This window comes from Neoarius graeffei, chromosome 16, assembly GCF_027579695.1.
Source record: "Neoarius graeffei isolate fNeoGra1 chromosome 16, fNeoGra1.pri, whole genome shotgun sequence".
Classification (NCBI taxonomy): Eukaryota; Metazoa; Chordata; class Actinopteri; order Siluriformes; family Ariidae; genus Neoarius; species Neoarius graeffei.
The window spans coordinates 43837175-43861985 of NC_083584.1; the positions used below are offsets into that span (position 1 = coordinate 43837175).

The 24811-nt window shown below is 41.1% G+C and overlaps 2 protein-coding genes across 4 annotated transcripts in view; one reads left to right on the forward strand and one right to left on the reverse strand.

Moving 5' to 3' along the window:
- The first annotated feature begins 1509 nt into the window (after positions 1-1509).
- Positions 1510-23600, forward strand: ccdc97 (coiled-coil domain containing 97). Of its 3 annotated transcripts, none has more exons than XM_060943020.1 (7): positions 1510-1786; positions 9874-10012; positions 10127-10436; positions 12332-12553; positions 15526-15646; positions 15983-16150; positions 20478-23600. In XM_060943020.1, the coding sequence occupies exons 2-6, from the start codon at positions 9893-9895 to the stop codon at positions 16146-16148; spliced, it is 939 nt and encodes a 312-aa protein (XP_060799003.1). In that variant the 5' UTR covers positions 1510-1786; positions 9874-9892; the 3' UTR covers positions 16149-16150; positions 20478-23600. The 3 variants fall into 3 exon arrangements, with proteins under 3 accessions (XP_060799003.1, XP_060799004.1, XP_060799002.1); XM_060943021.1 differs by lacking the exon at positions 20478-23600 and adding an exon at positions 9312-9468 and having other exon boundaries at positions 15983-17070; XM_060943019.1 differs by lacking the exon at positions 20478-23600 and having other exon boundaries at positions 15983-17070.
- llgl1 (LLGL scribble cell polarity complex component 1) overlaps positions 16758-24811 on the reverse strand; it is a 50969-nt gene continuing 42915 nt past the window's right edge. Inside the window, exons 18-23 of the mRNA XM_060943018.1 lie at positions 21137-21401; positions 20935-21049; positions 20738-20823; positions 20450-20573; positions 20180-20282; positions 16758-17983 (exon numbers count right to left, since the gene is read on the reverse strand). Coding sequence (XP_060799001.1) covers positions 20204-20282; positions 20450-20573; positions 20738-20823; positions 20935-21049; positions 21137-21401 — 669 coding nt within the window. The 3' untranslated portion in view covers positions 16758-17983; positions 20180-20203. The remainder of the gene's footprint in view (positions 17984-20179; positions 20283-20449; positions 20574-20737; positions 20824-20934; positions 21050-21136; positions 21402-24811) is intronic.

The window sequence follows — 24811 nt, forward strand, 5'->3', positions numbered from 1 at the left end:
ACTCTAAAGATTATTGCGAGCTAAGAGAGAAATAATATAAGATTACAGTGAACTAATAATAATTATTATTATTTAATGTATAAAATATAGGGTGGTGCAGTGGTTAGCATTGTCACCTCACAGTAAGAAGGTTCTGGGTTTGAACCTCATGGCCCATTTGGGCCTTTCTGTCTGGAGTTTGCATGTTCTCCTCCTGACTGTGTAGGTTTCCTCTGGGTGCTCTAGTTTCCTTCCACAGTCCAAAGACATGCAGATTAGGTCAACTGGCTACTCTACTTGCCCATAGGTATGAATGGTTGTTTGTCCTGCGATAAATTAGCCCATGTTTACATTAGACCGTATCAGCGAATCATCAGATTAACGTTTTTAAAACGATTAGTGTGCACACAGCAACGCCAATACACGATTTGCGTGCACACAGCAACACCAATACATGGATACGCTCGGCTCCGCAGGCATCCTGCGCTCCAAATCACTCCGCCCTGAACAGCGAGTGCCCTCTGGAGGGTGTTCACTCCGGCCCTGCGCAGCTCACAGAGTGCGCGAGTGTAGTGCACAAGCTGTGATTCGGGACTGAGCCGCTGTGTGTGTGATCCCAGCGCATATCACTTACCACTTGCAAGTGGAAGGATGGCAAGCCTAAAGACAATCATAACTACACAACGGGCAGTATTTGCATCAGTATTTGCAGTATTTTCATACTTTTATACTCTTTAATGAAAGGTGATACAAGGCGGAAGTCCGCGCCGTTTTTCAGCAGTCGCGTCACATGACCAACGCCAGCGAATCAGGAAGGTGGATGTCACAGTGATGTTGTCCAATGACGACGCCAGCTAGAGCTCAGCACAGCGTATCCGCGTATTCTCAATGTTTACACAGCACCGATATGGATTGAATACGTGGACGCTGGCGGATTCCCGTTTCCCAGCGTTTCCAGGCGGTTTAATGTAAACGGACAGTGCATCCGCGAAGAAAACGAGACAGATACGGTCTAATGTAAACTTAGTGACCTGCCCAGGGTGTACCCTATCTCTTGCCCAATGTCAGCTGGGATTGACTCCATCTTCCCCAGCAACCCTGACAGATCAGTGGTATAGATAATGTATAAAAATGCTACTGGAGATGGATGCATGAACATCAGTACATGAATTTTTACTTTAACATCCATTATAATATCTACTACCATTGAGGAAACCGTGGTGTAATGGTTAGAGAAGCTGCTTTGGGACTAAAAGGTTGTTGGTTTGATTCCCTGGACCAGCAGGAATGTCTGAAGCTCTCTTGAGCAAGGCAGTGCTGCTCTGTGTATATGCTATTAATATAATACAATGACTGTAAATTAAAGGACGAGTTTGAATAGTCATCTACAAAACTAATCTCGTTTCAAAAAGTTGTTTTGTTTTAATCCTGGGGTTTCGATGCCATCTGCTGGAAACTAGACGCTGAACAGGAACGGTTCGACATAGCAAGGTTTCCAGGGGAAGATAAAACCTGGCGCACAGAGGAATATACTATGTAAAAGCGGAAGCTGTTGGGTTGTTCTCAATGTAGTGCACTTACATATGGAACGATAAGGCATTGGGGATCGAGCCAGAATAGCTTCTCATTGCTAGTCAGTGAGGGGGTTGTTTTTATTGTTGTACCAGCGAATGCGGTGTTTCATTGCATTAAGAATCAGAACAGAGGTTCGGTTTGATGTTCTCCAGAAACAATAAGCTTTGTTGAGCTCGCGCGCTGAGTCTGTGGTGTACATCCAGATAAACTTCCTGTTTCTCCCTCACTGAAGGTAAGCGCCATTTCCTGTTTGAACCTAAAGGTCTATCTTTAGCTTTAATGTGTGAGTTCGCTGCATTGGTTTTAGTTTGTAGGTTTTAGGGAAATGAGTGCTACATAACCTGAGGGCTGCCATTTGTGTGTCACTGATACTCCATTTACAGGTGTGCATGTTACAGATAAAGAACTTAATACAAGTAAAATCTACACGGTATGCCCAAATGTTTTGTAACACCTGATCATCCCACTTGATAGAAATGTGTGTTTGGCATGCTTGAACTGGAGCAGGCTGTAGGGTTGCCACCAGTGGCGGCTGGTAGTCTTTCAAACAGGGGAGGCTGGTCGGTTACGATATTTCCAGATTTTAAAAGAAAAAACATCAATTTTGCCCATACTCTTGCCTCTGATCTGGCTGATTGTTGGCAGGGTCACAAACTGTGAAATAACAGGTTCTTTTGGCCCATTAGCCTACTGTCCAATATACATGATGGTGGTGTTGGGGGGGTTATATTTTAACATTTTATATTTTAAAATTGTGGCATGTTGTTTAAAAATTGATCATTATTGAAAGCAGCTCTTTGTCAGGAACCTCAGCAGTAGAGCTGGGTGCCACACATTTCATTCAATGACACTTTCCCTATATTTTACTTATTTTGACTGAGAAATGTTTTATTGACAATTTTGATAACCCTTCACTTTTAATCCAGGTCTGTAGTGTGAAATGTTCTCGGCTGTGTTTTTGTTTAAAAATGTTTTCCAAATTGTAGCTGTGTTTAATTCATATCCAGAAAAATATATATTCCAATATAATATATTCAGCATAAACATTTTAAATAGATTCTATATTTTTGGTCCATCCATGACATATTACTAAAGTAGGGACATCTGTAAAAGAAAAAGCTTAACGCAGACTATGTCCATAATATTTGGATTTCTGTTTTGATATTTAGTGTGGTCGTAGTGTGTATGACGAGATGTTCATGAGAAGTTCGGTGATGATTGATCGTTGTTTTGGAACATTAAGCTACGTTAAGCGTTTTCACGTTAAGCGTTTTAGGATGTCCCCTAAAGTAGCCTATTTACTGTTGTTGATGTGGGTCACTTGCTGTTAGCCAATTCACTTTCTCGTACCAGGAGAGCTGAAAGGAACGAGTATTATTCCCTACCTTTTTCACCAAGTCAATTTGAGGCGTTGGTCTACCCTGCTCTTTAATTTTAATTTTTTCCTCGAAAGGAAGACTGGCAAATGGCTTCACCAAAATTAAAGCAGCAATGCTTGGCATCCGTGTGCAGCTTTCTTGCTAGCTGACTAGCCCCCTCAAGTTCAAGTTCAGTCACTCAAATAAACGAAATTTCTGGAACTAAGATAGCAAACTTGACAACACTATATTTACACTTTATTTACAATGAAAATATATACAAACTAAAAAAGCTGGTAGAAACCGTATGTAATGAATGAAATCGATATGTAAGCTGATCTCTTACAATACACCACAGCACTTGCGAATCCGCATGAGACTGAACTGAAATTCACCGCTGCCTGTCTATAGTTGAAACGAGCTGTCAATCAAAGAAAATATCTGGCCGCTTTCACCAATCACCAGTCTCCTCGCCGAAACTGCCATGTCCCTCCCGTGTGAGGCTTGGAGTCCATGGGCGGGCATTTTCGCAGTATTTGTCCAATAACCGTCTTGCATTTTGAGATTGAAAAGCGCAGAGCTCCCAAATGCCATTGAAGTCCACTGAGGCTGGGCTGCATCGCCCTGTCATGAGGGGGAAAAACTCATGCACACAAAGTTATAAGGGAATGATTTCGCACTGTAGTGGGTTGAGCACATATATTTCTATGATTCTGGATCTGAAATAGCAATGTTATAAGGTCGGCTATAACATAAGCCTAGCGCAATTCATCCTACACGATGTTCGTCATTTTTAGAGGAGGCTGAGCCTCCCTCGTTGTCTTAGAGCAATTGCCTGTGGTTGCGACCATTCAGAAATGAAAATAAGGGACGCCCACCACGGCTCCTTGGGGCCATGACCACCACGGGCACGACTCCCATGGGGTGGGGTGCCCGCAGCAGTGGTATGTTTTATTTTATAGGTGTTTTTAGTAAAGGGGTGATCAAGAAAGCAATTACTCATACTTAAAGCTTGAAATGCTTTATTGCCAATGCTGTAAAAATGTATAATGTACAAGTGGGCAACAATGAACTTTTAAAATATAATCTAAATATATTGAGAACTTAATATCATTTAATATCTTTAACCACTGCCTCTGCCTTTGTTCTCCCTATAGTCATTTTTTTAACAATCTTTGAATCTGGTAGAATCTTTTGATTCAGGTTATGTGCACAGTCAGCACTACTGTAGCTGAGGTTGTGCCTGACGGTGTGGTACACCTGTCACCTCAGCTGCGGTAACCTAGAGGAGAGGGGTGGGATGACAATTTCTTAATTAAATTGAACAGTATTTGTCTGCTGTCTGTCTTATGACTTGAAATGAAGTCATGTCATCCGAACAGTTAAAGTAAACCACACTAATAAAATAAAATTTTTAATCTAGGAAATGTATGTATGTAGGCGGCATGGTGGTGTAGTGGTTAGCGCTGTCGCCTCACAGCAAGAAGGTCCTGGGTTCGAGCCCCGGGGCCGGCGAGGGCCTTTCTGTGTGGAGTTTGCATGTTCTCCCCGTGTCCACGTGGGTTTCCTCCGGGTGCTCCGGTTTCCCCCACAGTCCAAAGACATGCAGATTAGGTTAACTGGTGACTCTAAATTGACCGTAGGTGTGAGTGTGAATGGTTGTCTGTGTCTGTCAGCCCTGTGATGACCTGGTGACTTGTCCAGGGTGTACCCCGCCTTTCACCCGTAGTCAGCTGGGATAGGCTCCAGCTTGCCTGCGACCCTGTAGAAGGATAAAGCGACTAGAGATGATGAGATGTATGTATGTATGTATTTGTTACTATTATAATGTGAATGCTGTGTGCTAATAATAATAATGTGTAATAATAATAATAATAATAATGTTGTGTGTTTTCTGATTGTCAGTGAATGTGTATAGTACGGGCAAGTACGTGGTTGGATGAGAAAGCGAGGGGGCGGGGTGAGTGTGGAAGACAGGGGTCCTGTGTGTGAGTGAGTGAGGTGCTGAGATTTAGTGAGAGCTTGATTTGTGGATCAACTCTGTCATCCTTTTTAATACGTCCAGTCGGACAGATGAATGATCATTAATTCAATTAATCAAACAAATGACAATCATAACATAATGTCCCATACCGTATCACTCTCAGGAGATGATTGGGGTATAAAGAACTGTGACACTGACGCTTGTGTCTTCTGTGTTCTTACATATCTGCAGTGTTGCTCTCCTGACAAATGCTGTCTAATGTCAGACAGCCCACCGTACGCCACTGAAAACACTCGCCGACAGACTTTACAGTTTGCTCTGTAGTCGTCTCCACTCACGCTGTCCAGCCAAGGATGTGCCTCCTCCCACTCACATCTGTATTTCTGTAAGCGTTTGCGCTTTTGAGGACGTGGTGGAGTCCCGGGTGCAGCAGACATTTTTAAAAGGCCCGGGTTTTTTGAGCAGTGCCGGTGTGTGTTCTCTGTCTCTAGGCAACCGTGACAGCGCCTGACGCAGGCAGCCAGGCACAGGCGCACAGAGTGTGACACAGAGTGGAGGGGTTTGTGTCCTGGGTAGATCCCGCAACGGAGTATTTCCTGTTTTATTTTGTTCATTATTGTTAGATTTAGTGTTGTGTGAGACAGACATGTGTATTGGACATTTATGAAAATACGGAACAAATCGCGTCCCGTATCGGTTCAATACGGGACACAAGATTTAATTGCCAAATAAAGGACGATTCCGTATTTTACAGGACGGGTGGCAACCCTAGCAGGCTGTTCTGATTACTACTCGTTTTGGTTCGTTAAATCCTTAAGATTTCTCTTCACTCGCACTTTCTGCTGTCTGCTTAATGCTTTGACCAGTAATGTCTTTTTCTTCTTTTCATAAGATTGTGATCGTGATGGGTGATGTAATGGTACATAATGTCTCTCTTCTTTCATCACCCATTTGCATTACCCTGTCATACATAGATAACTTGACCTCGATCTGAGATTCTAAGCTTACATTCCTAGATCATACTTTCACTTCAACTTCCTTCAGTACAGACAGATCAAAACCTATCAACACTGCTATGTGTGTTTTTTGTTTTTTTCTTCCTCCAAACTGTTGCCCACACATTTTTGAAGTACACAATTGTATATGATGTCTATGTATGCTGTAGAATTACAATTTCACTTCGCTGGAACTCAGACCAGTTCCAGCATGACAATGCTCCTGTGCACAAAGCGCTCCATGATGATGACGTGGTTTGAGAAGGCTGGAGTGGAAAAACTCGAGTGTCCTGGACAGATCCCTGATCTCAACCCCACTGAACTCCGTTGGGATGAACAGGAATACTGACTGCATGTTCTTGTTCGACATCAAAACACAGTCGCTTGTGTTCTTGTAGCTGAATGATCACAAATCCCCTCAGTCATGCAAAAAAAAAAAAAAGTGCAAAGCCATATAATGCTTTGGCCATATATGCATACTTGGAAGACCGTGGTGTTTTTTTGTTTGTTTGTTTGGTTTTTTTTATGAGCCCGTTCTAGCCCATACCAGTGGAACAGACAAACCATTTACCGTTCACCTTGAAATATAATGCCTGAAACCAGTTTTCCATGCAGTCATCCATTATAGGTTTGGAAAAATGTACATTTGAATGTCCCACAACATTCACTCAACCCTGCTACCTGAACACATTCACCCTCATGACATACCAGGCCTAGAAATTCATATATTTTTTTTTTCGCCAGCCAGACGGACTAGTTACCTTCCAAAGTAACTAGCCAAACAGAAAATCAACTAGCCAAAATTTGTTCATGTATGAATTTTTTTACTTCTGTCAAAAATAACACAAAAGAGAGTAGTTACCATTGTTCATGTGCATTTATTTCAAGACCCGAGTATTTTGATACTGTTGTTAAATACAGAAATGAGAACAACACAGAGCACCATAATATAATATCAACAAATAATAATATATTGGAAAACTTGGCAACTTGGTGTATGAGTATTGAAAACAAATATACCATGACTATAGCACTCAAAATATGTCCAACATGCTTTCTGTATTTAACCATTTATGAGAGAGAAAGCATTAGGAGCTTCATATTGACTAGGAATCAACTTGAAAAAAATTAATTATTCCATAAAAATCGTATCGCAGCCAAGGCCTACCCTGCTCCCACGTTTGCTTATAAGTCCTTCGTCGTTTCTCCTTCTCGTGCGCTTTATCGGCAGCCTTTTTCTCCTCTTCAGACCAAGGTCGCTTTGTCCCCGTCTCTGGCGGTTTCTGTACACCTTTCAGAAAATTCCACATCGCAATGTTGCTTTGGCAGATGTAGATGTAAACAACAAAAACACGTGTTTAAACGGGCAATAATGTGGCCACGTCTATTGAATTTGATAACGTGATATTCAGCAAGATGTGTTATATGCATGCGCAGTAGTGAAAAAACCGACAGCCTGACTCGTACACGATGTGATTCGGAGTTCTTTGGTATTTTCCGTCCTGCCGATAAACACATCGATTAACACGCATGGCACGCGCTTAATATGTGGCAGCTGTAGTTGACGGTGTGTCTGAATTAGGGCTGTGCGATATGGGGGAAAAATGAATATCCCGATATATTTTCTCCATTTCACGATATATAAAGGACCCCATGAAATCTAACTTTTACTCTTTACTGTTTTCACTACAATCCCTGCAGATTAAATAACATTCTTGGTTGACTTTACAGGTGGTTTTCAACAACACATTTTAAATTTTCATGTTGGTGATTAATCACAATTTAATAGAAATAAGACTATTTTTATTCAACAAAGATGTGGCACAAACTGAAAAAACAATCTTGAAAATTGCAACAAAGGGGCAACACAATACAGAGCTGCTCAGAGCTCAAACCAATAAAGTGCAAGCTCAACACTGAGAGACATTTAGCCTAAATAAGAAAAGTGCTCATTCATTAAATTATTTTAAAAAATAGATCTCCAAGCTATTAACCTGACTACTGAGAACCACTGGAACATTCACAATAGAGAGAGAGAGATTGAGGGAGAGAAGAGAGAGATCTGCAAAACATATAATTTTTCTCTTTGCACACTTTTGAACTGAATGTTTTCTGGCTCTGCCTCTCAGATGTGTAGAATTCCGGTATTGCCTTCTCTGTAAAATGTCTGCGACCAGGCAACTCATATTTGGGATTGAGTGTGTTTAGTAATTTTTGGAAGCCTGGTTTTTCCACTATACGAATCGGGATCATGTCTTCGGCAATGACGTTAGTGATTGCATCCGTTATAGCTCTCCATCTCTGACTCGTTTTCTCATATGGAGTGGCTTTGGAGAAGGAGGCCGCTATGGTCATTTGTTTAGCTTGTGGGGGGTTTAGCTCGTGGGCAAGTAGTTCGGAGTTTAAGAGACTCTTCATACTGTACCGGGTGAGTTTTCAGGTGATGGAACATATTTGTAGTGCTGCTGCCTTTCGTGATGAGTTTTTTTTTTTTTTTTTTTTTGCACACTTTACAAATTGGCATTTGCTGTTCCACGTCCTCCTCGTAATTTCCAAACAAATGCCAGATGACTGACCCCTTACTAGTTCTTTTAGGAACCAATTCGCCTGCTTCCATTTTTAATTTGTCGCTGAAATTGACAGAGCTTACACGGTAGCCTATGCAGCACCAGCGATTGCACGAACTGAGTCAGCGCTGTAAACTGAAACTAGAAAATCTTCCTGCAAGTTCCTTTCAGCACCTAGATGTCGCCCGGGATTGGTTGGCGAGTGTGTGACGTTATTGTTTTGTTTTTCTTTTTTCACCCTTAGGCAGCCTCTCACGTTACTGCCTGAGGGACAGGGAGAAAACCACCGGAAAATGTTTTAAACAAACGCAACAAACACGAAACAAACTCAAGTCGGCAGATGACCATAAAATACTCAATAGTTATGATATAATAATTTTATGTATCTCACACAGAATTTTCGGAGATATATCGAGTATATTCGATATATCGCACAGCCCTAGTCTGAATCTTCGCTTCATATATATTTATTATTTTCAACTACCCAGCCAGGCTGGCGAGTGACAGGAATTACCCGCCAAATGACAAATTAAGTCACCTCGGGCAACCGGACCACCGCGAATTTCGAACCGTGCATATAGTCACATGGCCAACAGGAAGTTGCATCATCTGAATTTTCTGAAGATTATTGGAAGAAGAAGAAAATTTAAATTTTCTTGTTTGTTTTACTTTTTCACTGATGTTATTTTGATGGACAAGGTCACTCTGAATGTACAGCCCTGTTACTCAAGTTATATAATATATAAGTAAATTATTAATTTTAAAACTAATTTTAATTAGCATGGATGTTGGTTAATTAATGCTGGTTTGTGGTGTTAATTCTATACTTAAAATGCATCAATATTATTTTCAGGTCTGTTACTCATGTAAGAGTGTCAGCCCTGTGATGACCTGGCGACTTGTCCAGGGTGTACCCCGCCTTTCGCCCGTAGTCAGCTGGGATAGGCTCCAGCTTGCCTGCGACCCTGTAGAACAGGATAAAGTGGCTAGAGATGATATGAGATACTCATGTAAGAACAAAATGCAACCACTATGAACAAAAAACCTTGTAAAAAAGAGATTGTCTCCTGAGATGCATGAACTTTTTTTTTTTTTTTTAAAATATTTAAATGCAAATTTTAGTGATTCAGTGTTAGAAAAGAAATTTTAAAATGTTTAAGTATGGACAAACTACTACTAAATGTATGTTTCCACAGTGACTGATGCACGATTTGCAACCTTGCGTAACATTACTATAACGTATCCAGGAGTTTCACTACAGCAAAACTGTCATTACTATGTCAGCAACAACGTGATTTGGTTAGCTAACAATATCTTAGTGAAATAGTTACTTTTCATACTGCCTAGACGGAAATTTCACAACATGGCTAATACTAGCTTAACACACAGATTCAATGTGTTTTCTGCAAAAACAGTTGGCATTCAGCAGCAGAAATGTGGGGTGAAATCGATCCATGCACCAAACCTGCAGGTCCTGAACTCTACAAGATTCACCAGAATGCCTGTGAGCCCTCAAACTCATGTGGAAGCTCTCAAAGCAATTTCATCGCCAATGTGAGAACCTTTTTAAAACCCACATTTTATATTTATAAAGTGAAATATTTTTTTTAATAGCGCAAAGAAACCACTGAGCAAAATGAAGGTTTCTGTTTCTCTCTCTCGATTCAGGGTGAAGATTCCAGCCCACTGGATGCCATGATATCAGCTATAGTGGTCAGTGGGTGTCCAGTAAAGCACCAGCAGCTGGAAGAGCCTGCCCTTACTGTGAAGGAGAAAAAGCAGTTGTTGATGGAACAGTATAATACCAACCCGGTAGACTTTCTTGAGCGCTATCACACTCATTTGAAACCAGAGCATTTGGTGGCTTTCTCACATGTGAGCAATGACCATAAAACACAGCGTTACTATACAGAAGTTCAGAAACGGGCCAAGAGGGCGCGCAAACGACGCTACGCAGCTCTCCGTGTGCTTGAGGAGGGTATGTACGGTGACTTTGAACTTGCTCACGTTATCCTTTTAAAAATTCAACCATTGTGCTCTAGTTTATGCATCACTATCAGTGACTCCTCAATATTGTAAATGTTGGTGATGCGCTGATCCGTAGATCGTGTAGTGGGTCTGTCAGGCAAGTTATAATACCACATTACTGATGAATTCCTGATTCTGATTAGTCAGACAGTGTTGTGTTGATTAATTGTCTAATGTAATTACAGCTGTAATGAAAATCAAAGGTTTATAGTATTGTGCTCATTCTAATACATTAGTTTTAGTTTCTAAGTAACAGCTAACAGAGGGACCTATACGATGGACACTTGCATATTTAACAATTATTTGCTGAAGGTTAAGTGAATATCAGTCAGTAATAATCGAGACAAAGTCGAGGTTATTATTCACTGAGCCTGAGGTGGATAATTGTTTTAGTATAAATACACAGGTGACTATTTAAAATAGAAAAAATGTATTTTAAAGAAATTTTATTTCAGTCTTCAAAAGCAGCGTCTAAATGTAATAAAGGCGTGGTGCAGATTTGTCACTTATCTACGCCCAGTCACATAAAATACTCATCTCATCTCATTATCTCTAGCCGCTTTATCCTGTTCTACAGGGTCGCAGGCAAGCTGGAGCCTATCCCAGCTGACTACGGGCGAAAGGCGGGGTACACCCTGGACAAGTCGCCAGGTCATCACAGGGCTGACACATAGACACAGACAACCATTCACACTCACATTCACACCTACGGTCAATTTAGAGTCACCAGTTAACCTAACCTGCATGTCTTTGGACTGTGGGGGAAACCGGAGCACCCGGAGGAAACCCACGCAGACACAGGGAGAACATGCAAACTCCACACAGAAAGGCCCTCGCTGGCCCCGGGGCTCGAACCCAGGACCTTCTTGCTGTGAGGCGACAGCGCTAACCACTACACCACCGTGCCGCCACATAAAATACTTTTGTTTTGAAATCAATAAAATAAATCCCGATTCCATCTTACCTTTTAATAGTTTTAGATCAAACTTTGTAGCATCTTTAGTGCTTTTAGAAACAGCATTTTCTTTCATAATTTGTAATTCTTCCTCACTTACGGTGACAAAGCGATCGGCCGCCATTTTACCAAGTCGCTCGAGGTGATTGGTTGAGAAATTCAGACTATTTCTTGATAATCGGTGCACGATTTTCTATAATGACCTGCGTATTTATACTAAACACTCATATAACCAGATTAAATGTGTAATTTGTACTAAAGTTTTATTTTACATTTGTACAAGGATTCTTCCAGAAGTTTTCCAACACGAGAGTCTTCAGGACACAAAGCTTTGTGGCTACTCAGGAATACAGAGTGCACGTTTCGTCTGCGTAACTTTAAGAGAAAGAAGGGAAAAGATTATTTTCCTTATAACAGCACATCCTGTCATGTTTTATTCCATGTTTACTAAATGCAGGTGTGTTGGAGCAAATGGTAGTACTAGTGGTTAGACCTTGTTTTGTTTAGTTCAGATAAATGATGGTGTGTTTTGCAATGGACTGGTGTCCCATTCAGGGTGTATTCTCATGTGCTCAGTGTTTCTAGGATAGTGTCTGCATCCATCGTGATCCTGACCAGGATACAACGTTTACTCAAATTAATGAACGAACAAAGTGAAATCAAGTCAAGTCTATTTGTAAAGCACATTTAAAAAAAAAAAAGACATATTGACCAAAGTGTTGTATTTGTGTAAAGCACAAATAAAATAATCTGTGTTAATTACTAAAAGGCAGTAAAGTATTAAATGAATGGAGAGTGATGGACAGAAGGGTGAACGTGTAGGGATTTGGACGACTCTGAGATTTTATCATAGCATAACAACTGCTTTTTTTTCTTTTGCCTTTCCAAAGAGGGTCAGTACTTCAGTGACGAGCAGATGCGTTTTCGAGAGCCTCTTCTGTATGAGCAGTACATCGGTCAGTACTTGAGTGATGAAGAGAGACGGCAGCACTTTCTTGAATCTTTGCCGAATGGCCCGATATGTCTGCATCACCTGCTCCTGAGTGTTGTACAGGAGAAACAGCTCCAGAACCGCATTCAGGAGGAATATGCAAAACAGGAGGAAGAGGAGGGTGAGTTTGTTGAGCCCAGCATTATACTAACTAACTGGGGGATAATGATTGATCCTCTAGGGGGCATGTCATGGCCCAATTGGTTTACGGTCATTTAGCACAAGTTCTAAGAACATCGTATTTCGCCACACCACCTTCTTGAGACTGCCGTGTTTGATGTAGCCCATATGTTAGTCACCAATCCTCCCTCTAAACAATATAACACCGTTCAGCTACAGTCCACTTCCAGGTTTGTCTGCGTCTTGCAACTCTTGGTTACTAAGGAGAACATGATTCTCATTTTCTCATAGAAACGTCTTTTTTTCGGTCAAACACTTTGTGGCTTTATTAGTCAAATGCATACAAAAGTTATTTGTGATTTCAAATGGACTTTTAGTAAGTTTTTTTAGGATTAGATTTCACTCTTAGTCAGCAAAACACATGTTGTCAAGCAGGGCAAGCGATGTAATCCCCCCCGTGAATTATTTTGGGAAACGTGTAAATCAGGGGTTTTCAAAGTGTGGGAGAGTCAGCCCCCCCCTCAGAGAGCAAATAAACAGCAGCCCCCCCCCCCCCCCCCCTTACAATTTTTGTTGTTGCTATACTTAATGTTCCATTCGTATTTAAAAAAAAAAAAAAAGGTTGTTGTACACATTTTAAACATCTGTGCTTTTTAAAAACATTTTTTTTTTTTTTACACATTTTAAACATCTCATAGCATCGTTAGCTAGCACCTCTTGGCAGACAGCACACTGTGGCAGTGGAGCATCTTCAGATCCAGTCCATGAAAATCCAAACTTTAAATAATCATGGTCATACTTTCTTCTTTTTTTTTTTTTTTTGCTTGGCCCAGACTCTGTCTCCTCACTCACTGTAGCTTTAGGTACTAAAAATCAATCCATTTTGTCTCTGGCACAGGCTAGCTGACGTTTGCTAAATGTCCGCAATAGTAACTTATTCTGGTTTATTTTTCCTCACGTTACCCCCCCGAAGAACTCTGGCGCCCCCTGGGGGAGGCGTGCCCCACACTTTGAAAAGCCCTGATGTAAATGATTGACAGTCAGTGAAGTTTGTGATCTGATCAGAAGTGACAGTGAAGTTATCTATGAAAATACTCACAATTCAAGGTTTCTTATGACTTAACTACAAGTATCTCAACACACCAAAGGATTTTCAGTCCATGTTTCAGGAATAACCTGTCAACAACTGATCCATAACAATGCAGAGGAGCAGAAAACAAAAGTTAAATATTAGACAGTAATTCCAGCTTCTCATCTCTAAATGATCATAAGGCCAAAAAAAAATGTTTCCGGTTACCCGACCGACCCTAATCCGTACCGCCTGACCCTAAACTTTTTTTCCTTTTTTTCCCAGTCGCGACTTTTACATATAACCCAACCGCGTGAACCGGAAGTTTTTGTCACTCACTGGGAAAATCAGGGCTTTCCACAAGCGCCGGCTGCCGGCCATACAGCCGACTACACAATTAAGTCCAGCCGGCTACGTTAATGACTTATTTTTGTAGCCCGCAGGCTCTAAATATTAATTTTCGATTTTAATAAAATTAAATGTTTATCTAACGGACTGACAATAATGTCAAACTGAACCGCACTCATTTAAGTTGTGATTCGCGCTGTTTGTACCGATAATAACCACAAATTCCCCGCCGACTTCGTTGATCAGGGGAGAGTAACTCATCCGCGGCCCCGACATGCGGTGTGTGCGCGCGCGCTTGGCGGAGGCAGTAGTGTGTCAGGGCCGTCGGCGGGAACAGAAGCAGAGATAACGCTTATTTTGTCTTTCACCTAGAGACATGATTCAACTTTAAAACGGAGACAAAATTCTCCTGTGTGGATCTGGCATTCAACTTTTTTGCTAGGTTCTGTACTTTTTGATCAGTCACAGATCAAACACCATGAACACATCTGGAGAAATTCAGGCTTTATAATGGGTGTCTATGGCGTTACACACCAGTGGCGCTCAGGAGTTTAGAGTGTAGGCAGCTTGAAAAAAAAAAAGCTCTAACTTTCTCATTTAAACCGTTTTCTCAGCCACAATTTTCACTCTACACACACAACTTTCTCAAAAGCTGTAGTCACACATTGTGTGAATCAAGACAAGTGTCTACCTGAGCGATAGGATTTACAGTTTTTGAATGAGAAGCCTGAAAGTGAGGAGAGGACAGCCGCACTCTCCCATAGACTCGCATTATAAACGTGGCAGCGCTTTTACTGCAAAATCAGAAAAGTCACTTGTTTTTAACTCGCTCTAGTGTCCACATTTTTTACACTAGGGACAAAAAAATTACATTTATGTGTTCATGGGAGCCTTGTAGCACTCAGTGTGAAAGAATTTTGTGAATAGCTCCTTTCGTTTCCGTGTAAATCAGCGTTGTTTGAGGAGAGGGAACGCTGAGAAAAAGCGCTCTTTGCTTGTTATATTGTGTCGTTTCCCTGCACCGTTACCAAGGCGACGAGCTGCACTCAGGGAGCAGAGAGGGGCGGGGCTGCTCTCTCTCATGGTGTATTGAGCTGTTATATTTACAGAAAAATTCATGTTAAAAGGTGTCTCATGCTGCATCAGATTCATCAGAAGGTGGTAACTCAGGTGACCTGCAAAGAAATTCATTATATTTTGTGAAATTATTCCTGTCTAAATATAGGTTATGGCAGCCATCTTGAAAAAATATTCAAAAAAAAAATGCCTGCCTACCGACCCTAGTTTTGAAATCTACGTAACCGGAAACACGCACACTTTTTTTGGTCTAATAAACCCCTTGATATATCAAGAAGAGTTTTCGATTATTGTGACCATTTCAATGTGGAATGAGAATTGTGCAAAAGGACTTGTGTGAAATGACCACATACTGCCCAAACAACCCTCACCAACAGGTTTCCATGCCAACCTGTGAACTTTGTTAGCTTATCTTCAGGCTTGTCATGGTTTCTTCAGTCTGCTTTTTCCTGCTGACTTTGTGTTTCTTTACTCCGTAGACAAGGCTGAAGAGGAAGAACAGGAACCGACAGCAGAAGACAAAGACATGCTGAGAGAGGTCTTTATGATAGATATGCGCCACCGCTTCTTAAACGGCAAAGATAAAGACTTTAACTACAGGTTAATTTCAGTTCCATCATTTTGTCCCTCGTTTGTTACAATCAATAAGAGTCACTTGGATTTCTGCAACGATGTCTCGAGGCAGATGTTTAAGACTCAGGAGACGATGTGATCTAATAACGGGAAGAATTTGCCAAACAAGATGTCTAAGCTGTAATTTTTTTTTTTTTTTAAATGTTCATATACATAGCTTCCGTTATAGCATATGATAACACCACCTGAACACTGCCTACATTGCCATTTCAGATAAATCTTTATGGGAAATTCTTAACTAGAATTTGTTTTATATACAAAAATCCCATAGACAATTCACATAACTTTTTTTATATATTGCAGAGAAGTGGATGAGAACTCTGATTACGATGACGACGTGGATAGTTTAAGGCGTGATGAAGAAAAGTACTTTGATGAAGAGGAGGAAGATGAAGAGGAGGAAGAAGCAGACGGTGGGAAAAAGGAAAATGAAGACAAGGAGGAAAACAAATGTGACAATCTGGCGTAAAAGTGAGCAGTTTCTTAAATCACTGTAGTGAAGAATTCTTCAAACTCATTTGAGTTCAAGCATTTTTTTTTTCTAAGGAGAATCACATGCAGCGTGCCACATCATTGGATCCTCTGATAAGTGTAGTGTCCAGGTGGCATAGTTAAACTTTGTTTTATGTAAATACAATTAACTGTTTCTGAAGGTAATTGCTTTTTAAACTATTCTACTTTAAAACAAACATTTCCCTCCACAACAAAACCCTCAATTGGTTATTTTCCAAGCATTCCATTGTTTGCAAGATGAAAAATATCACCTCTTGGGTGGTGGTGAGCAAAAAGCACAGAGCCAACTTTTGGCCTGGAGCCTAAAAACTGAGAGCCACTGCAGGTGATACTTAAATTGTGAATGTTTTTCAAAAATTCAATGATTGATTGCAATTTACATTTAACAATGGAGCATAACCAGTGGAAGTCTGTAATTTAACTCTATTAAGTGCATTTGTAATAGAGTTGAGTCAAAAGATTAACATGTTCTATAAGGTTGTTGATCACTTATAAGCTATACATGTAAATGATGTGCTTTGAATTGCATTTTACATTTGAATGTGAGGTGCATTAGAGCAATTAAAACGAGTAAATACTTTATTAACATTGTTCATTAGCATAGTCATATCTATAATTACATTTCTACACAAAAATTAAATACAGATTCACAGGCCAGGTGGCAGGTGTAACATAGTGAAGAAAAATAGACAGAAGATTAATTGAACAACTACATTAGTGAGTTCCCTTAGATATAAAAACAGGAATTACACCGGGGAAATTCAACAAGTTCTAGCCGTTACTAAGCTGTGGATTGAAAACGTGACGCTTCATTTATAAAATGGGTATATAAAACATTCATACTGACATTGAAAGCCTTGATTTACCTAAACTGCAAACATGTGTACTTTCATTTGGCTTCCCTCGAGATCGCTGCATCAACCATATAAACTGCACTTTGTGTCACACCACCAGCCCAACTGATCACCCACAATGTTAGAAAGTCTTAATTTCCTAAATCTTAAAAAAAAAAAAAATACAAAATTTATAGGCAGTATAAAATTATCCTATCAAATGTTACATGGAAACCCATAATTATTAGTTTCTTCATTTTTGTTAATATGGTTACGAGTAATAAAACAACGCTCAATACTCGCTAATTAATGATTAATGCTTCTAAGATTAGACACCATGCTCCTTCAAATACTACAGTTCACAGTTAATTATCAATATTACTTACAATGGCAAGTGGTTTTAGGAGACATTAAAAAGGAACACCACAAGATTCTGATCAAACCCACAGGGTCCATAAGCTGAACATTTCAATGGCCTCCTGATTTGTTGGAAGAAACCATCACAGTATTATAGATAGCATTGAGAAGGCTGCTGAGAAGCAGGACACATTTATACTCACTTCATGCCTCTTACTGGCAAACACAGTGAAAAGACAAGCAAAGTGGCATCATGACACAAGAAAAGAGGAATGTGTGCAATAGGAAAGGGGGGAGAAAAAAATACCAAAGATGTGGTCAGTGCAAGTATTCCGACAGCCTCTTTCCTGCATGCTGCGCAATATTTCTGATCTACCCTTTTTAAATGCACGCAAGTAGCTCTCAAGCTGGAAAGAACTGGTGTACAGACCCACACACGTACAGAAATCTGTTAGCGGAGAGTAAGAAACTGGAGAAAATGAGGGCGAGGGCAAAGAGTGAAAAGGGAAGAGTGGAGCATCTTCCTCTTGAAGTAATTCCTCTTCCTCAAGGTCCAATTGCACATAACGAGGGAATTTCCACCAATTCTCCTCCATCAGCCCTGGAAAGACAGAATAGTCATTAAAATTGAACTACTGGGGAGAAAAAAATAAATTACCCACATTCACTGGATATGAACAATCGGGCACTCTGATTGGCTACTCTACTACTAGGCTATCAGTTCATATACCGTGAGTAGAGGAAAACAAAATGGCGGAGTGTGTTGCTGAACCAACCGAGCATGAAACAAACCCCCCCCCCAAAAAAAAAAAATTTTAAAGCAACAAAATATGGAATAAAAGTATTTGATGGGAAGAATGCATCTTTTTATTTTTCAAAAAATTATAGCATTTTTCACAAATTGCTACTGTCATTTCGCCAGTTTGTTTACATTCTAAGAGGAAATTATTTTGTTGGACGTTTTGTCTAAACTTTTTAATTTATCAAGTTTGCAAAAAATAAAAATGCTCAGTTTCTCAAAATCCAGTGACAGAATAAACTCCACTCACTCTCATCGTACATGGCTTATAGCCAACTCTGCACTACACGCCTCGTCAGCCATCAACTCATGTACGGCTCAGTTTCATGGAATAACTTATCAGTCTTAAGGCCCACTTCAATATTAAAAGCCACTTCAGATGGAACAGAGTGCCACAATTTGGAAAAGTCATTCTTCAAACCTGAAGCATCCAAACTGCCCTCCTACTTCCACCGTGACTACATGGGGCTGAAAACAGTGGGCGCTCCGACAGCACGTCTCTCTCACACCCTCCTCAAAGTGTGCTCATCACAGAACGTGTCTGTTGTAGTGCGTCTTAAATTAAATGCACATTTTAGGTAAAAGTTTTGTTCCTTTTAAATAAAGCAGCTTCTAGATAATTTATTGACTCATTAGTGGAGACAATCAGTACATTCATTTACTGTATTCATGTTCTGAAGTGACGAATGAACATAGCAAATTAAACAAACAATGTAGTGTCCATCACATCTACTTGGTTATTTAACACAGCGGACTTGTATGGAATTTAGGCACTTTTAGCTACATCTGCTTTAATCAAGTTCTGAATAATTTTATTGTGCTTTCAAGTAAACATTTCCCATTAGATGATGTGATTTTGTATAATTTTGCTCAGATACATTGCCTGCGACCCTGTAGAACAGGATAAAGTGGCTAGAGATAATGAGATGAAGGCCACATCGAAAGCAACATCATCGTCATCAGAATCAAAAGTACCAATATATTATGGTCTGTTCCAGTAAGAAAGTGCACGTTTTCATACATCACTCCTTGCTGTTTATGGCCCGCCCCATTTGATGAACAGCTAAGATCCTCCTACCGCTCAATTACTGAAGCCCTTTAGATTGCATTTTCACATTTCAGCTGTACTGTCTAACATGTCCACAGGGAGGAAGCAGACTGCTGGTTTCACCATAAACATTTTCTTCAGGGTGGAAAATCCAACTTCAGGAAATGTAAAATAAAACTAGGACTCCAGGGTTTTTTTTCCCCCCTTTTATTGTCTGTTGAAATCAAGAACACTGCAAATCTCCATCTAAATTTAGAGAAACTTCAGAATGGTTTTTGTTTTCATGTTCAATAAAGTCAATAATTTTAAAATGTGCAGTAATAAACCCGTCTGAGGGACTTAAAAGGAGGAAAGCAGATGCCTGTAGGATGCGAGGAAGGAGACGGAATGAACATCTGCCATGCTCTCATGAGTGCCAGTACTTGCAGTCTGGAACATGGAGCCACACTAATGCTGATGGGATGAGAACTTAGCCTAGTCTGGCTTTGAGCAAGTAAAAGTAAAGTCAAAGTTAGCTACTATTACGGCATTCAAGAATGTTCCGTTTCCAGTCGGTTCTGTAAGCACCATCTGTTTCCATCTGTGTGGCCTGACAGCTGTGGTGTATTTCATTTATCAAAATGTGAAAATGGCAAGAAGCTGCACCACTCTGTTTAATGGCGTGCCAAACAAAATGGAAAATGTTTGTTCATGCACAACAGCAGTAAGGAATTGCCATCCCCAAAGTAGATGCACGAGTGTGCACATGCATGCAGACGCACTCAACAACTTTTGGGTACAGTCAGGCATATCCTCGCTCGACACCCCCCTCTTACAACCCAAATACATGCTCATCTCCATCCAGAAGCAGGAAGGAGTACTCTCCAGGAAGGTCTTTTAAAAAAAAAAAGTGTGTGTGTGTGTGGGGGGGGGGGGGGGGGGGGGGTCCCTCAGTTTTAAGTAGAACTCACTTCCCCTCCAGTTGTCGCCACTTATCAGTTGATAAGAATTCCAGGAAGCCGCCCATCCTCCTCACTCATATTCCTCAGGTTATTTTCAGCCTCATCCACACTCCTGTACAAGCAAAAACACGTGGATCTGATACATTATTCAATCCTAAGAGCAACATATAGAGAAAGTGGGGGGGGGGAAGCTGTGCTGTGCTTTAGTGCTTACATAATTCTATAAAGTGTGATCACATAAGCAGTTTCTGTCAGCTTGTCTGTAAGCCAAGGACTCACCCTAGGAAATCTTTCACATCCTCTACAGTGAGCTCTCCAGTTGTGTCCAGTGTGATATCAGCACTGCTGTTTGGGGAATCCAGGCCAGGAGAGGATAAAGCACTCTGCATTTCATCAAACACGCCTAATAACAGAGAGAGGGACGACAAAGAAAATCAAATCAAGTCAAGTCAATGCACTGAACATACCAAACAACCCTGATCTCCAGACATCATACTGAAACACCACAACACTTCACACTATTCTGTAGCAGCACACACACGATGTACCAAGGGATTTGTCAGTTACCTTCAGCGTGCTCTGCAAATTTGCTCTCTCCTGGCGATTGGGTTTTGTACGTGCCATTGGCCTGAGGCAGTACTGGCATACACAAACTGAAAAGATAGCATAATGGGGAATGACCAAACACAAAATGTTGGCATTTTGCCTGACAAAACTGAAAAATTTATCATCAAAAACAATGTATACATTGTTAGGTGACATACTCATGTTCAGAAGGTTGGTAAGGTCGATCTACATCCACCCAACACTGAGGTTCAGTGATAACCCGTGCAGACAGAGAGAACCTTTTATACTCAGACGGCGAGATCAGATAAAACCCTGTCATTGGGCAACAATAAGATACCGTCAACAATTACAGCAAACACCACACCCTTTCAGAAATTACAAGATGTTCAAGCTCATCACCTTGCCCAGTCTTCGTGAACACACACGACGCAATGCCACTTATGTCTTCCTTTCGGATGCAGTCATATCGCACTTGCGGCCTCAACGCAGGCACGCTGAACACGTGAATGTCCCCTAGATTGGTCAGGCACACTAGGCCATTTTCACAGTAGTCCTCCGAAGCAGCACTGCAGAAGTTCACTAAAGCCACCTTCCGTACACGGCAGCCCTCATGAGCGGTCAGCTTGAATTTGGTCTTTGCGCTGACTTTCGGCAACGTGAACACCTGCAATGAATCGGACAGGATTACTGAACAATGGACATGATTACAGTTCTTCAGCCTGGTGTGTGAAGATAGTTAAGGACAGGGGGGTTGGAGGGAGTGGACAAGTATCAAGATGATGTACTGAACAAGCATCCGACATGCATCCTTGGACAGAAACAGTAGAGTGAGAAAGCAGCATGGCCAAGTGACGGTTACAACCACATACCAAGCATCATTCAATACTACAGAAGGTTTTGTGCCTTTTCCCAGAGAGAATACAGCAGGTTTGTCTTGCAATGATCACATTCATGAGGAGTTGCCTGTGTGATGGCCACAGCCACACAGGATAAGATCATTCCACAGTCTACCTTTGCACCTTATTAGTTTGCTACACAGTTTATCATTTACAGTCATCTATACCAATGTTTCTCAACCACTGGGCCATGGCCTGTTAGCGAGGCATGAAATGCCATCTAGTGGGACGCAAATTTTTTTTCCCCTAAATTGAGGTTAATTTTTTACTCGTAGTAGGGTACAATTGCTGGGTTGCATCCGACGTCACATCCGCCTCATTAAGCTACAATCACACTACAGCTTGCGATGCGTTATCAATGAGAATGAGACATTTTGATGGCGATGTACACGCGAGCTAAAAGTTGTGGTCACACCGTAGGTAAACACTTGACTGTGGCCTCTTTGCGCTTATGCCTGGCACAGCTCAAACAGCTGCACACACTCATGGAGTGCGTCGTGTGTATGCTTAGGACCCAGTCATTATGGGAAACCCCTGATACTGATCACACAATCAGCATGCATAGATACGGACGCTGTTTTCACAGAGGCTTTGCGAAGTATTATGATCACTGTCACGTTTGTTTCTAGCCATGTTTAAAACACTGTTTAAAATACTCTGCTTTCTGTTTCGCTTTTGTAAATATCACGCCTGCTAATAAACACTTCCTGCACTTAGATCCGTCTACCTTGTAGTGTCCTGATCATCTGTGTAGAACGACGTCTGCAGCACCAGGTAGTTTGAGATGTCGGGGAACTCAACAGATGGATAATTTTCCAACTTGTAGGAAAAAATCATTTTTTGTTAACGTGTAAGGTTCGATCCCATCAAGCGGTTTCTATATCCACTTCTTTTGAGTGGACTTCTTGGTTTTAATAACTTGCTTGTTTGCTGTACACAAACATGGCAATAAGTTCTTGTGTTAATGTATCAGACTCCACTTTTGGATCATTAATCCCTTTTGACTGAGAATGCCCTCCATGCATGGTTTTATGTTGGCTTCTGGTACATCCATACAGTTTTAAATACAGTACCTACAATTAAAAACAGGTTGTTTTTATTGCATTTATTTAATTCCTGGGCTCTCATCTGTAACAGGGAGTGATGCTGCATCCCATTCATACACTTTACAGTAGATTATTAGATTCTAATAGAATAGATGAGCCAAAATAATTGGGGATCTTTTTTTTTTAACTGGGCCCCGACTCGGTACAAGTATAAATAGGTGGGCCTCAAAGTAGAAAAGGTTGAGAACCCCTGATCTATACGATGATACTTGAATAACTGACACAGTTTGTTTGATTTACAGTTTATTTGCTTTAACCTTAAATTGTTTTATATGGAGTGCACACATTCACCTGTGAAAGCTATGTTTGTTCATCACTAATCATGTGTTTCTTTGTTTGAGCTTTCTTTGAGTTACCTTGAGCGTTGGGGGCGGGCCCTTCCTGGTTGGGTAAAAGGCATGGCTGAAGGCTGAGGAGACCCAAATCTTGGAGTTTGCTCATTAGGCTGTACTACGTCTCACCATGTGCCCGAGGGGGATTTTGGCTTTATTTAATTTTGCTTTGTGTCTTTTTATAGTTAGTGTTTATTTCCGTTTACCCCTTCTGTGTTATTTGGTTTGGCCAAGCCACTATATACATTCACCGTTTCATTGTGTCAGGTCAGTTCTTGTTCAGTTAACATCATGTCAGATGTTTGCGTCTCAAGTCAAGTTATATTTTGTTGATCTTTTTTTATAGGCCTAGTTTTTAATTTTGGTCTTTGTAAACTTTAAAGGACCCATGGCATGGTGGTTTGTTGATGCTTTAAACGGGCTCGTGGAGGCTTCCGGATGTTATATCCGCAGCCTTTCTCGAAATGAACCCTCGGCACGTAGATATAGCCTCCTGGGAGAAAGCCCCATTTCAGCGCTTTTCCCAGTGCGTCGTTTTGCTAATGAGAAGCAGGAGGCGGGGAAGGGTAGAGGGTGGGGGCGGGTCTTATCATTAATATTCATGACATGTAAACGTGTTACCTCTGATTGGCTAACAGCACTGTGACGCTACCTCCAGTGGGTCAGAACAAGCGGATGTGGGTGTCTTACTATGGCGAGAGAGAAGGAACAAACCGCGAAGGGAAAAATACCGCGCGCTGACGTCATTAAGGTGCGACGCGGGGAATAAAATAAATTCAACAAATGTTTGGGTTTTTACTGAACAAACAAACAAAATGAACGAGTGACTTAAAAAAAAAAGAATGTGGGTGTCTTTGTAAAAACTGTTTTGATTGGCTATTATAACAGAGCATGCTGCATGCTTTTTGGTTTTGTAGCGCAGAGTACCTGGCTAACTGCAGGAAGCGGTTAGCTGCACAGCTAATGTAGCCATTGCAAGGCTAACGCACCGATTTTAAAACATGGCAAAACGACTTAACAGTTATACACTTACTTGTTCGGTGTTTGTGGCTGATGCGGCAGGGATGCTTGGTACGGACCCAGGCTTCAGTGACAGTTGATGTGCAAAACCTGCCCTGTACTGTCCCAAGTTGTGGAAACATTCATCAGGAAAATGCTTCCGACAAACATACACCGTCTTAGGTAGACTCGACGGCGTATTATTGGAGTAAATAAAATTAAGCCACTGCATCTTCAGGGGCTCTCCCGTCGGCAGTAAAAACAGACTCCTTTCTGTGTTGTCACATCCATGTACAGTGCAACTTCCATGTTTGGTGGCAACTTTTGAGCTGGGCGGGCAATTCATACAGTGGGTGGGAATCCAGAGGGGGGGCGTGGGGATCATCTCCCTTGCTGACGTAGGCAAGGGAAGAGTTTATCAACGCGCCGTTTTGACGCGCCATTCTCAAATGTTGGGCATAGCTTGGTTTACACATTATGAAATTTCTAGCCACTGGGGTGACTTAAGAAGGTCAGAGGAACTCATTTTAACATTAAAAAACCTCAGAAACTGAAAATTTCATGCCATGGGACCTTTAACATTTTTGGATAAATAAAACCCTGCCTTCTGAACCAAAACCTCCCATGTCCTCTTGCCTCACTGTTTAGTTCCTTACAGTCTGCCAGATATGAAGAGATCCAAGTAAAAACCTCAGTCTTTGGGTATTACAGCACCAAGTAGTACCAACAAGTATTAATCAA

Bases quoted from the DNA above. Each gene is read 5' to 3' on its own strand.
- ccdc97 (XM_060943020.1), top strand. From the start codon at position 9,893: ATGTGGGGTGAAATCGATCCATGCACCAAACCTGCAGGTCCTGAACTC. The intron at 12,554-15,525 runs GTGAGTTTGTTG...TTTACTCCGTAG, and splicing joins AAAACAGGAGGAAGAGGAGG to ACAAGGCTGAAGAGGAAGAA. The intron at 15,647-15,982 runs GTTAATTTCAGT...TATATATTGCAG, and splicing joins GATAAAGACTTTAACTACAG to AGAAGTGGATGAGAACTCTG.